This window comes from Nicotiana tabacum, chromosome 9 (assembly GCF_000715075.1).
Source record: "Nicotiana tabacum cultivar K326 chromosome 9, ASM71507v2, whole genome shotgun sequence".
Taxonomy (NCBI): Eukaryota; Viridiplantae; Streptophyta; class Magnoliopsida; order Solanales; family Solanaceae; genus Nicotiana; species Nicotiana tabacum.
This window is the reverse complement of record NC_134088.1, coordinates 82,449,594-82,462,612: the sequence shown is the minus strand read 5'-3', so window position 1 is coordinate 82,462,612 and position 13,019 is coordinate 82,449,594. Positions and strand designations below refer to the sequence as shown.

Here is a 13,019-nt window from a genome sequence, read left to right as displayed (position 1 = left end):
GACAAAATGGATATTTGGGCGAGAGTCTTGTTTAGGTGATCAACAACAAAGTATTCCCTCGCATGTACCTTCCTCCAAAGATCATCAGTGCTCGTCTCAATGACAGGTGGCTTAGATGCAACTTCTTTGCTTGTTTCTCCAAGATTCTCAGGTGTATAAACTCTGCCAGTTCTAGTCATACCTTGCGCAACACCTGTCTCTTCCATCTTGGTTTTTTCTTTTCTTATTTCCTCTGCAACATAATCCCATGGGACAACATTAGACTTATAATACGGTGTGGGAGCTACCATCACAGTGAAAGGCATAGCTACCTCGACCTCAAATGGTGCCTGGGTTTGCACCAAAATCAGTGTAAGGGTGATAGAAGATATTTTGGGAGTATCCCCCTCTCGAATAAGTCCAATGGATCCCTCCTGATACCATTCCTAATCAGTTTCTATCACATTCACTCCCTCGCCCCTATGATCCGAGAGAGGGTTGTTACAGACATTTGGCACGACTTCCTTTTCCCTTATAACCTTGGTGTCGATTAGTGTCTAAATCATTTCCTTTAACATGCGACATTCTTCAATGGTATGACCCTTCATTCCTGAGTGATAGGCACTTGTTTTGTTGGGGTAATCCAATTGGAAGGGTTCTCAACAACAACATGAATAAGGGCGATGTAACTAGCGACGCTTATTCTCTCATACAGTTGGGCTATGTGTTCAGCGATTAGGGTGTATTATCTGGGAGCTCTGTGGTGAAAATTTGGTCGTGGCTTGGGGTAGTTTTGGTGGGCGGGTGGAGGTGAATGGTAATATGCAGGTTGGGTGTTATAGGCATGGTAGGTGGTGGCGGGGTATTGGTATTTTGGAGGTGTTGGTTGATATAGGGGTGGATGTGTTTGGTATGTAAGGGGAGACTTAGGGCCCTGGGCCACCATTACGGCACCCGCTTCCCTCTTCTTTGAAATGCCCCTGATTACAAGTCTTTGTTTGTGGCTTGCAGTGCCTCGAAATTAATCACCATCCCGTTCTTGATTCCTTTTTTCTATCCTTTATCCTAACTTGATGATGTCTAAGAACTTGTGATTCTCGATAACCATCAGCCTTTCATAGTACTATGGATTTTGAGCTCTAACAAAGAACTTGTTCATCTGTTCTTCTTCAAGTGATGGCCTTACCTTGGCGACCTCTGATCTCCAACGAGTAGCATACTCGCGATAGGTTTCTGTCGGCTTCTTCTTGAGGTTTTGAATGTAGAAAATGCCTGGCGCGTTCTCTGTATTGAACCTGAATCTGTCCATGAAATTCGATGCTATGCTTACCCAATTTGCCCACTGCTTCGGATTTTGACTGATATACCAAGATAATTCATCTCCTGTAAGATTTCACATGAACAATTTTATGCAGATTTGTTCATTATTACCCACTCATACAAGCTTGTCATAGTAAGTTCTCAAATGCACCTTAGGATCACCAGTACCATCAAATATCTCAAACTTGGGAGGTTTGCAACCCTCCGACAGTTCTAAATCTGGCTGAATACACTAATCTTCGTAGTTTAAACCTTTAACACCCTTCTCACCTTCAACAATCTGGACTCTCCCTGTCAGTTTCTTTAGTTCTTCTTCCATATTTCGAATGAGCAGGTCCTTCTCGGTCGACTCAGGTATGTATAGGGTTTGTTACAGTGTATGGGGTAAGGTTTCCACATATATCAGGTTTCCTTGATGAGTTCCTGGAACTTGGGTGTATGGGTGATGATTGTTTGAGGTTTGCGGGGGATCAGGGGTAGGTTGTGGTGCATTTTGAGGAGTGTGATAAGTGGTGGTTTGCAGATATTGGGTCGGGAGATAGTGTTGTTGTTGAGGGGTTTGCACTGGTGGTAGGTTAAGGTTTTGGAGAGGTGCGGGAATGTGGTACTGGTGCGGTGCGGGAGGATTCAGAGCTATGGGTGGTGGATTCTGGTTTTGTGTATTTTGTGGTGGTGTTTGGTTCTGAGTGGTTGTGTTTTGCTGGTTGATGTTAGGAACATTTAGGGTAAGAGGGAGGTTTGCCAGATTTCGGACCTGCTCAAGCTCACCCTTCAACTCCAGGATTTTCTGCTCCAAATGGAAGACCAATTTTTCTGTCCTAGAGTACTTTTTCTGTTAGAGGTTTCAACGTTTTTTGCCATGGTAGCATTGTCTTTTCGAATACCGCTTAAATCATCCATCTTCCCGTTGCCTCTGCCTTTACTCTTTTTGGGTCGCTAGGTGAAGGTGGAGGACCTCTGGATCTGGTGTGGTATGCTGATGATGCCAGTAAGCATGAACCAACCTTTGGGAATAGGAATAATCAAAAGAAAGAAAAAACAAAAGGTAACCAAGTTAGTAAGATGAAGTAAAAGAGTGTTTGCACTATTTAGACATGTATCACATAAGGTTATGTAATAATTCTCGTCCTAATTTGAGGACCTCATTGTACCTGAGGTAGGCCTAAGCGACATATAGACTTGGAGAAAATTTATGCCAACGTTTGCTTCATTTCATTAGTGCGAAAATAAGCCAAATCAATCTTTCACTAAATCGACTATAATAATAAAGTCACTAATGGCATTAAGCCTTATTACATCGAAATCTAATCTAATCTAGAAAGTAGTAAAGGACATTATCTCTTAATCTACTTGGCCCCCACAGGACCTTCTCCGTGCTTGGATCTCTTGATCCCATCAATCATGTTCTCCAGATCACGCATGCCCAATAGCAAATAAGCCTTTATCATCGTCCATGCCTTGACAATCCCAAATCCTATTTCTCATCTTCCCTTCTAGTTCCATCAATCATTGCTCTAGATAATCTAACCTCTCTGTCGACTTAGTGGAAATCTCCTTCCATTCCCTTATCGCCTCCATCTTCACCTTATGTTATTCGAGATGTTTAGCTTCCGATTCGAACACCCTTTTGCGTAGCCTCTTATACTTCACATGTGCCTCAGCCACCTTGTCTATGATCCAATCTTTCAGATTGACCCCCGATTTAAGGTCCCCGACTACGTCGTCCTCCAACCACGAGAGATAGTAGTACATATGAATGACGTGATACCTGTCTAGTTCAATAGTCTCTCCTTCCACGATGATCTTTTGGTTCCACACGTGTTGTGCTTCGAACTTGAATCTCCTTTGAAATCTGCTTTATACTAAACCATGTTGGAAACCCAAGGTATGATTTGTTTCCTTCCAGCCTGCCTCATTACCCTTATAGGAGCATAAGGGTAGATGCCTCGCAGCCCGATCAGTACTGTGAGCACCTAATTTTTGACTATATTTGAATTTTTATCACCTTCTACTATATAAATATTTTCAGAATTTAATATATATTTTAGCTTTGTTACACTTATATATATTTTTATCACCTTCTACTATGTAAATATTTTCAGAATTTAATATATATTTTTTAGCTTCGTTACTATGTAAAAGGTCAATTATTACTATTAGTATTATTTTTATTATTATTTTTGTCTTTATTTTTAAATAAAATGAATTAAAAACCGAAAATAAATAAAAATTAATTATTATTATTATTATTTTTAAAACAAATTTCTGGTGGGAATTAAAAAATAGGAAAAGTAGAAATATAAAATTAAAAAGTAAAAGTAAAAGTAGGTAGAAATTGTTTAATAAAAAAGTAAAAGAAAGTGGAAAATTAAAAAAAATAAAAGTAAAAGAATGTGAAAATTTTAAAAATGAAAAGTAAAATAAAGTTGGAATTAAAAAATAAAAGTAAGGGTATCTGCTTTTTTTTAAAAAAAAAAGTAAAAGTAAGTGGAAAATAAAAAAAGAAAAGTAAAATAAGTGGGAAATAAAAAAAGAAAAGTAAAAAAGTGGGATTTTAAATATATTAAAAGTAAAAAAGTGAGAAATTAAAAAATACAAGTAAATAAAAGTGGAGAATTATTTTGTTTTAAAAAATAAGAAAAATGGGAAGTGGAAATTCTTTTTAATTAAAAATAAAAAAATAAATAAAAAATAAAAAATAAAAATCTGAAAAATCCGAAATTATTTTCTATAAATAGAAGAGAAATGTGATGAAAAAAAAGGAGAGGAGAGAAAGGAAAAAATAGGGAGGAAGGAATTGAGAAAACTTTATTTTTCTTCTTCTAGGATAAGGAAATTTCTACTCGTTTCATTCTTTCTTCGGCTTTCTTTCGAAAAATCCAGTAGCTTCACCACCCCAAAACCACCATACCTTGACCACTTTTGAGCCATCATTAACCCCCCAAAAAATAAAAAAAGCTCCAAAAATAGCCACTAAATCGTCAATTTTGCAAGGTCGATTGAGGTTGCAAGTTGAGATTTGCCGCTCGAGTTTTTCGTGGTCCGAAGGGTCCAGTGGAGAGCTATCCGATCATTGAGTGGTTGTAATTTAAATCCACAATCATCAATACAAAGGTTCACTTCTCTTTTTATTTTGTTTTTCTCATTAATGTTTTGGGTCACTCTGTTTTAATTTAACTTTGAGTATGATATGATCGAGTTCGCATCTGAGTGTGCTAAGATTAATTTGTTCTCATGTTAAGTATTTGTTCAATTTATATGGTTAATTTTATTGATGAATATGTATTAATTCGTTACTTTTCTTGTTTATTCAATGAAGTAATGGCTTTCCATTTTAGCATGCTTTAGTTTCATTTTGATCTCCTATCTTAGTGACTAAATTGGTCCTGCCTGTATCTATCTATTCCTGCCATAAATTTAGTCTAGTTTCAAATATTGGTTAGCAGTAAAATTATAAGAGATTAGGTTGGGCCATGATTGGTGTAAGACTTTAATTGGACTTCCCTAACGTATTTATGGGCTAATTGTTGCACATGACCAAAAACAAATAAACATTCACAAGCTAGCCAACTTTTTCCATAATTAATTTACTTCATTTCCTCCATAACAATATACATACCTCATGACCTTATAATAATGTCAAAATTAGTAATTGAATAATATTCGAACACCGTAGCTTGATTTAGGGGTGATTAATAATAAATCATCGTGACTATGAGTACGGTTCCTGTGGCATAGTCATGATACGTAAACCCCAATTCAAGTGCGCGTTTCACGCGACTTGACCATAACTTCAAATAATAATAAAAATAAACATGTTGTAAATCGCGGGTGCATTTCACGTTGCGCGGTTCGCAATGTGTACCAAAACGACAAGTGTGCGACATCGCGACTTGTTCAAATAAATTCTATAAATATTAAAAAGCGGTAAAAGACAAAAATGCACAATGGGTTTAAAACATGTAATAAATCAGATAATTACGCCAAGTATTAATTGTTAAGCGACTGTGCTAAAACCACGGAACTCGGGAGTGCCTCACACCTTCTCCCAGGTTAACAGAATTCCTTACCCGGCCTTTTGTGTTCGCGGACCAAAAATAAGAGTCAAATTTCTTCGATTTGGGATTCTAAAATAAATCGGTGACTTGGGACACCATAAATTATTCCAAGTGGCGACTCTGAATAAATAAATAATCCCATTTCGAATAATGTCACTTAAATTGGAAAAATTTCCTATCCCCTATCCCCTCGGGAAAAAGGAGGTGTGACAGCTCTGGCGACTCTGCTGGGGAATAAGAACCCAGAATCTCTGGTTCAGGTTTTAGAATTCGAGCTTAGAATAGCTGTTGTACTTGGATTTTATTTATTATCTGATTTTTACGTGTTTGAGCCTAATGTGCTAAATGCCGCTTTTTACCGCTTTGATATTGCTTGAACTGTATATAAACTGTTACGAAACCCTCTTCTCTCTGAGTCTTCTAAATCTTTTGGGAAGCATGCACTTCGCATGGCTTCTTTTCTATTAGAGTCATACCCTAATTTTAGAACGAGGTTCGGACAAGTTGCAAAGCCGGTGAAGCTTTTGTATTCCCAGTACGCTGCCCTCCCCCGGCTCGAGTTGTCTGCTCAGGTAAGCCAGGTCTAGAACAACACACCTAGGATCTAAACCTAGAATAACATAGCCTCATGCCGGATCCCTAGTAGGAACGTTTATTTGCATCACGTGTATTTGACTTTGGGGACTCAACATAGGGGTTGGGTCCGTCTAGGACAAGTGTACCCAATATATTGGATAATCTTGATGCATTTTACGTGCTATTTGTGCATATATTTGTTTCGGCTTGCATGTTGACCGGCTTCTAGAATAGGGAAAGGGAACCAAGAAAAAACAAAGAGTGAGGTAAAAAAAAAAAATTTACCCGGTTATGAAAATCCAGGTATTTGAAAAATACTGAAACTCTGAAAAAAAGTCATTTTCAAAATAAGTCGTATTTTCCTATTGCTCCAAAACCTACTGAACTATGCGGGTCTGATTCTCACCGGATGTGAGATACGTAGGCAATCCCTATCAAGTCCGACCATATTTTTTCAAAACTAACCAAAATAATAACCTTTCGAAACATGATCATCACCCGGGATCGTTCTTGTCAAAATAGCCTTAAAATATTCTCCTGGAGCGCCGAAAAACTGTTTTCACATGAATGCCACAATGTAAACCCAAATCAGTCTTTTTCTCCTATAACCAACCTTAGTTGGCAGAAACAACCCTAAAAACTTTCCTCAAGTGCTGAAAGGGCCGTATTTGCCAAAAAAAAAAAAAAAATTTTTTTTTACGAAATTTACTGATTTGGATTTTTAAAATTAACCACTTTGTGTTTTTGGAAAATGTGTCGGTTTTGATTTTTTTTTTGTGCAGAATGAGCACCGTTGAGAATGTACCTTTTCGGGTCGTAGATGAGATTCCACTGGGACTCCACATGTGGTGGAATGACCTGGGGGAGGTCAGCAAGCTTTATGTGACAAAGGCTTTAGGTGGGCTCACCGGGCTTCTGAAAATTAAACCAAGGGTTGATATAATTGAAGCTTTGATACCGTTTTGGGACCCGATGCACAATGTTTTCCACTTCTCTGATTTTGAGTTGACCCCTTTGCTAGAAGAGATGGCAGATTATGTTGGTCTTGACGGGAATCTCAGGCACCGATATCCAGTAGCACCAAGACCTGTAACTCTTCATAAGTTTTTGGACCTTCTGAGCATTAGCCGGCAGGTTAAAGATGGAAATTTGGCCAAAGGATTTTGCACATTCCACTTCTTATACAGCCGGTATGGGGATCCCCGAGGATTTGAGGATCCGAGCAATGGTTTGAGTAATCAGGGAAATAAAAACAAATGGGAAACACGTAGAGGTTTAGCCTTCGTAGTTGCCTTTTTAGGCACTCTGATATGCCCAAGGAGTGACAGACATATAGAGCTAGGACTTGCAGGAATGGCCGACTTTATGGTCAAAAAGGCCAACGTCACTCTTATACCGATGATTCTCGCAGAAATCTATCGAGCTCTAACTGCCTGTCGAGCTAGGACAAAGTTCTTTGAGGGTTGCAACTTGCTTTTGCAAATGTGGCTAGTGGAACATCTTTGCCATCGCCCGAGGTACATGAACTACGGTCTGACCGGACTCGATTGCATTGAAGAATATGGAAACTGGGTAAACGGTCATGAGTTACTAGAGGGTACTGAGGCTTGGTTCACGTATTTGGGTTTTTTGACCGCAAACCGAATTGAGTGGACTTTCAGTTGGCTCACGGTCAATGAGGTTATTTACATGTCTGCCAGAGTGTGATTTCTTTTATTGATGGGACTTCGGAGTATTCAGCCATATGCTACGCATCGAGTCCTACGCCAATTGGGAAGATACCAAACAGTCCCTTATAATGAAGATTTGAGTCCACAGGTTATTGAACTATGCCCAAAAGCCGTATTCCCAGAAGAAAAGGTTCGCCAGATTTGGCACCAATGTAGGTTTCTGGAGCCACAGACTCAAGTACAGGATTGTTCTTCAGGTGAAGTAGAATCTAACTACACAACCTGGTATGGTAATAGAGTTCGAGTTAATCAAGAGACAGAACAACCCGCCAAAAGACCCCATGTCCAACAATTCACCGATGGAGCGCGAGAACAGTGGGTTTGGTTAGCTAAAGAAAAGGAATACCGGACCACCATAAGCAAGCTAGAGGATCAAATCAAAAACCTCAAATTTAGCAGTAGTTTGCAGGCTGCCGAGGTTGAAGGAGAAAAGAAAAGGTTGGCCCGAGAAAATGAAGCCCTCCGAGCTCAGATTCAGAAAATGAAAATAGTTGCTGAAAACCCGGTAAAAAGCAAAAAAAATGAAAGACTCATAAGCAATCTGAGGCGGAAAGTTCATGATTATGGGTTTGATTTGACAAAGGCCGAGGATGAATTGGCAAAAGCTCGGGCAAAATTGGCAAATAATGCAGAAGAATGGGCAAGGTGTGTTCAACATTTAAAGCAAAAGTATGATAGAGGGGTCGCGATCTTAAGGGAAAAGCTGACTAATCTCGAAAATAAAATGGTCCAACAGACAAAGGATTTCAAAGCTGAAAGAGAGCATTGCTATACATTGATTTCCCGATTGGAAGAAGTCATACAACAATTGCAAGATCAAAACCATATGGCCACACAAGTGTTGGAGGCCCGGTCTCAGCAAATTGGACGCTTGCTCTAAGAAAAGGGCGTCATTAGAATGATGATTAAAGAAATCACTGATTACGTCGCAATGAAATGCCATGAATGCGAAGATATGACCAGGTCCATGTTCTTTACTTCTGTGTTGACTTTTGTCCGTCATGTGATGGATGATTTAGAGTACCTTCAAGAAGAGATTGCACGCAGGCCCACATCGAGACTGACTGATGTACCACGGGGCCCCGGAGTAGTATTAGAGGCTCTTATATATTCCTGATTTTTTTATTTATTATTTTTGGCTTTGAGTCTGTATTTTACCTTTTCGAGTCTGTTTTTTTTGTTTTGAGTATGTATGTTTAATCATCAGTATTTCCAAAATCTTTGTAATAGAAAAACCCAAAAAGATTTTATTTAATGAAATATTGAAAAAAACCAAAAACCAAAATTTTCTTTTCTTTTATTCTGCATTTATTTCCTGAACTACGTAATAATCTGATTCATGCGGCGTCATGATACGTAGGCCATCCCCATCGGATTCAATCATAGCTATAGACAATCTGAGTGAAAAATAAAGAAAAAGAGAGAAAAAGAAGGAAAATTGAGTGAACAAGAGAGAAAAAAGAGTGAAAAATAAAAGAGCAAAAACAACAATAAGGGAAGGAAAAAGAAATAAGGATTTGAAATTTGAGAAAAGAGATAGTAAAGCCGGGATAAAACATACAGCCGTTGCAAAGACATTTAGAAACATTTAATTGTTTAAGTGCATTGCATCCCCAATATGCGATTCCTTATCTCTTAAATATCTCAAACTAACCAGATTGTTGTGTGTGCAAATATCAAAGGTCCTGTTTAGGTGGTTGGTTTTGTGGTAATCTGGCTTCCCATCCTTACTTCACGAGATCTAAAGGCAGTATTCCTATGGCCTCTGAAAGTCATCTACCAATTATTGAGCCTGAGGATAGTCCTGTATCGGCTATTCCACAGTCAGAGTCCACAGCCACTGAGGAAAATAGGAGGCTGCGCATCCGCATGTTAGAAATGTGGGACGCTTGGTCTAATGGCAAAGAACCGCCCAGTATAATCCCCGGATTTCCTGAACTGCTTTCCAGGACGAGTGGAATCTCTAATGTCCCCATCCCCGTAACAAACCCATTCATCCCGTTTGGGTACCCCACTATATCGGCCAATTTAACCGGTATGCCTTCTGAGGTTCGCCCCCAGACACCGTTTTCAGGGGTGCCTTCTACATTATTCACCGCACCACCAGTCTCTACTACGGCACAACCAACAGTTCCCAGGCCATGCTTCGAGCCCTCAACTTTCACTTTTCAAGTCCCGCAATTTTAGGTAGACAACACTCATGTTACCCTAAACTCTTACCCTCAGCACCCGCAGTTTGAGTCTCCTATGGAACAGGAAAGAGCTATGAGAAACCCCGAGAAAGAAGAGATGGTTCGGAAGATGAAAAGCCTCGAAAAAAGTCTGAAGAACATGCAAGGCCTGAGTGGCCAAAAGAGTGTCTCCTACTTCGATCTGTGTATGTTTCCTCATGTTCATTTGCCCGTTGGTCTTAAAAAGCCAAATTCGAAAAGTACGACGGTCACGGATACCCGATCGCTCATTTAAAAAGATATTGCAATCAGCTGAGAGGGGTAGGTGGAAAAGAAGAACTTTTGATGGCCTATTTCAGGGAGAGCTTGACGGGAATTGCGTCAGAATGGTACATAGATCAGGACATCTCCCATTGGCATATATGGGATGACTTGGCCCGAGATTTCGTCAGGAAATTTCAATACAATATTGATATAGCTCCAGATAGGAATTTTCTGACCAATTTCAAGAAGAAAACCGCGGAAAGCTTCCGTGAATATGCTATCAAGTGGCGTGAGCAAGCATCCAGAGTGAAACCGCCTACGGATGAGGCAGAAATGGTCAATGTTTTCTTGCAGGCCCAAGAGGCCGATTACTTTCAGAACATGATGTCTGCAATGGGCAAACCTTTTGCAGAGGCCATAAAAATCGGAGAAATGGTAGAAAATGGCTTGAAAACTGGCCGAATCATAAGTCAATCTACTTTAAGAGCCACCTCCCAAGCCATCCAGAATGGCTCGGGAGGTTTAGCAAATCGAAAGAAGAGGGAAGAAGGAGCCATGATGACTACAGGTTTGAGAGGCCCCCATCGATCCCGCGATCATTCTTACCTGCCTTCCAGAACCCCACAACACTACTACCCCCATCAAGATGCAACATATGCCGTGGCACCGCCTCCCTATGCGGTGATGAATGCCCAACCTTATACACGGCCACAACAACACTACAACCAAAATCGAGCTCCACCTCCCAGAAATAACCATCCTTACTAAGCTCCATATAACCCCCATCCCCCACAAAACAATTACCAACATAATACACGCCCTCGTGAGCATCCTAGGAGAAACGACTTCACCCCTATTGGTGAGTCCTACTCTAGATTGTTTCCAAAATTAGTCCAGATGGGTCTATTGCAGCTTGTGCCTCCAAACCGGCAAAATCCGGAATCTCCATCATACCGGCCCGGTACTAGGTGTGCCTATCATTCAGGGGCAGAGGGTCATGATACGGAGGATTGTTGGACTCTCAAGAGAGCCATTGAGAATTTGATAGAACAAAAACGAGTGGTGCTGAGGGACGAGGAAGTCCCTAATGTGACTAACAATCCATTACCGACTCACAACAACGGGCCGGTCATTGGAATGATTTGTGATGATAAAGAGTTTTATCCAGCTTTGAAAGCTATCATCGCCATTGTCGATTCAGAGGCAATACCTAAAGCGGCGGTGAAACAAGCCAGAAATGAGAAGAAAATCACTCTAACTCCTCAAATTGCAGAAACAAATACTGGGGCAGCACCTGCTAAGGACGCAATTCTCTATGTTCCTAGGGCCCCAAGGAAAGAACAACTCATGTTGAACACTCCCAAAATATTTGAGCAGAGGAAAGTCACGCTAAATGTGCCAAAGTTGTATGTGCCAAAAAGGACTTATGTGGCGCGGGGGCCGGTAATTTCACCAAGGCTGAATGAGCCCGTGGTTATTAGCTGCGCACCACAGAGCCCTATGAGAGACCCCACTGCATTCCCCTGGAATTATAGCAAAACAGTGGTTACTTACAAGGGGAAAGAGATTATGGGAGAGGTGAACGAAATGAACCAACCTAGGAAGTACCACAACCCAGAAGAGCAAAAGATATTAAAACTGAGCAAGGATAAACGGTTTTCGCCTAAGAAGCCTATGAGTTCTGAGGAAGCAGAAGAGTTTTTCCGAAAAATGAAAACTTCGGAATATGCAATAATTGACCATCTCAGGAAGACTCCTTCCCAGGTTTCACTTTTATCTCTTTTTATTAGCTCAAATGAACATCAGAAGGTACTCCTGAAAACATTGAACGAGGCATATGTCCCGGTTGAAACTTCAGTTGAACAACTGAAAAGAATGGCTGAACAATTCTTTGAAGTTAATAGGATTTCCTTCAGCCGTGATGATATGCCCCAAGAGGGAGCCGCCCACAACAAAGCCCTTCACTTGACTGTCAAATGTGAAGGTTATTATATGAAGAGAGTCATGCTAGATGGTGGGTCTGGAGTCGACATTTGCCCTCTCTCAACGCTCCAGATAATGAAAATTGGAACAGAAAGAATCCGACCAAACAATGTATGTGTGCGCGCTTTTGATGGTGTCAAACGAGACACAATAGGGGAAATTGATTTGATTTTGACCTTTGGCCCTGTGGATTTCGAAGTAACTTTCCAGGTTCTGGACATGGATACTTTATATAATTTTCTCCTAGGAAGACCATGGATTCACACTGCAGGAGCTGTGCCCTCCACTCTTCATCAAATGGTCAAATTTGAACATGAAAACCAAGAAATTGTTGTCCACGGGGAGGATGAACAGTCCATTTACAGGGACCCTTCAGTCCCATGTCTCGAAGCTAGAGAAGGAAGTGAGCACATTGTCTACCAAGCCTTCGAAATTGTGATCGCTGATCAATGCGAAGAAGGGGCCCCGTTCCCTCAACCATGCTTATCTAATGCCTCGGTCATGGTCGCCACTGAAATGATTAAACATGGGTAAAAGCCCGAAAAGGGGCTCGGGGTATATCTACAAGGCATCATAGAGCCCGTTACGTTAATCGCCAATGAGAAGTTCTTCGGCGTAGGTTTCTGAGTTATAGAGGCCGATAGAAAATGGGCTGATGAGCGCAAGAAAATGGGTGGGTCCTGCCTCTGCCCATTTCGCATCTCACCAAGTCATTTATTGATCCCAAATATGTAGAAGAAGAAGAAGAAGAGGCCTTCGCGGCTGAAGAGATTGAGGATATTTGTGAAGCCATGAAACGAATGTTATATAAGTCCCACATGGTCCAGTCGGGGGAAGGAACAAGCACTGTTGAGGTGTTATACATGGGGCCAAATTCCAAGCTTCAGAATTGGAAAGCTACCCCATTCCCTGTCAGGCGGGAATGCTGGTAGTCCAGT

General features: G+C 40.6%; 1 protein-coding gene across 1 annotated transcript; it reads left to right on the top strand.

Moving 5' to 3' along the window:
* The first annotated feature begins 9,421 nt into the window (after positions 1-9,421).
* On the top strand, positions 9,422-12,615 carry LOC142163989 (uncharacterized). Its single transcript, XM_075221149.1, has 3 exons — positions 9,422-9,698; positions 10,082-10,666; positions 11,267-12,615. The coding sequence occupies exons 1-3, from the start codon at positions 9,422-9,424 to the stop codon at positions 12,613-12,615; spliced, it is 2,211 nt and encodes a 736-aa protein (XP_075077250.1).
* Positions 12,616-13,019: the final 404 nt, after the last annotated feature.

What these genes read in the sequence shown, in the direction of transcription:
- LOC142163989 (XM_075221149.1), top strand. Translation starts at nt 9,422, where the DNA reads ATGGCCTCTGAAAGTCATCTACCAATTATTGAGCCTGAGGATAGTCCT. An exon ending in TATATCGGCCAATTTAACCG is followed by an intron (nt 9,699 to 10,081) that starts GTATGCCTTCTG and finishes GGTCTTAAAAAG; the next exon opens with CCAAATTCGAAAAGTACGAC. An exon ending in AGGAGCCATGATGACTACAG is followed by an intron (nt 10,667 to 11,266) that starts GTTTGAGAGGCC and finishes AGTTTTATCCAG; the next exon opens with CTTTGAAAGCTATCATCGCC.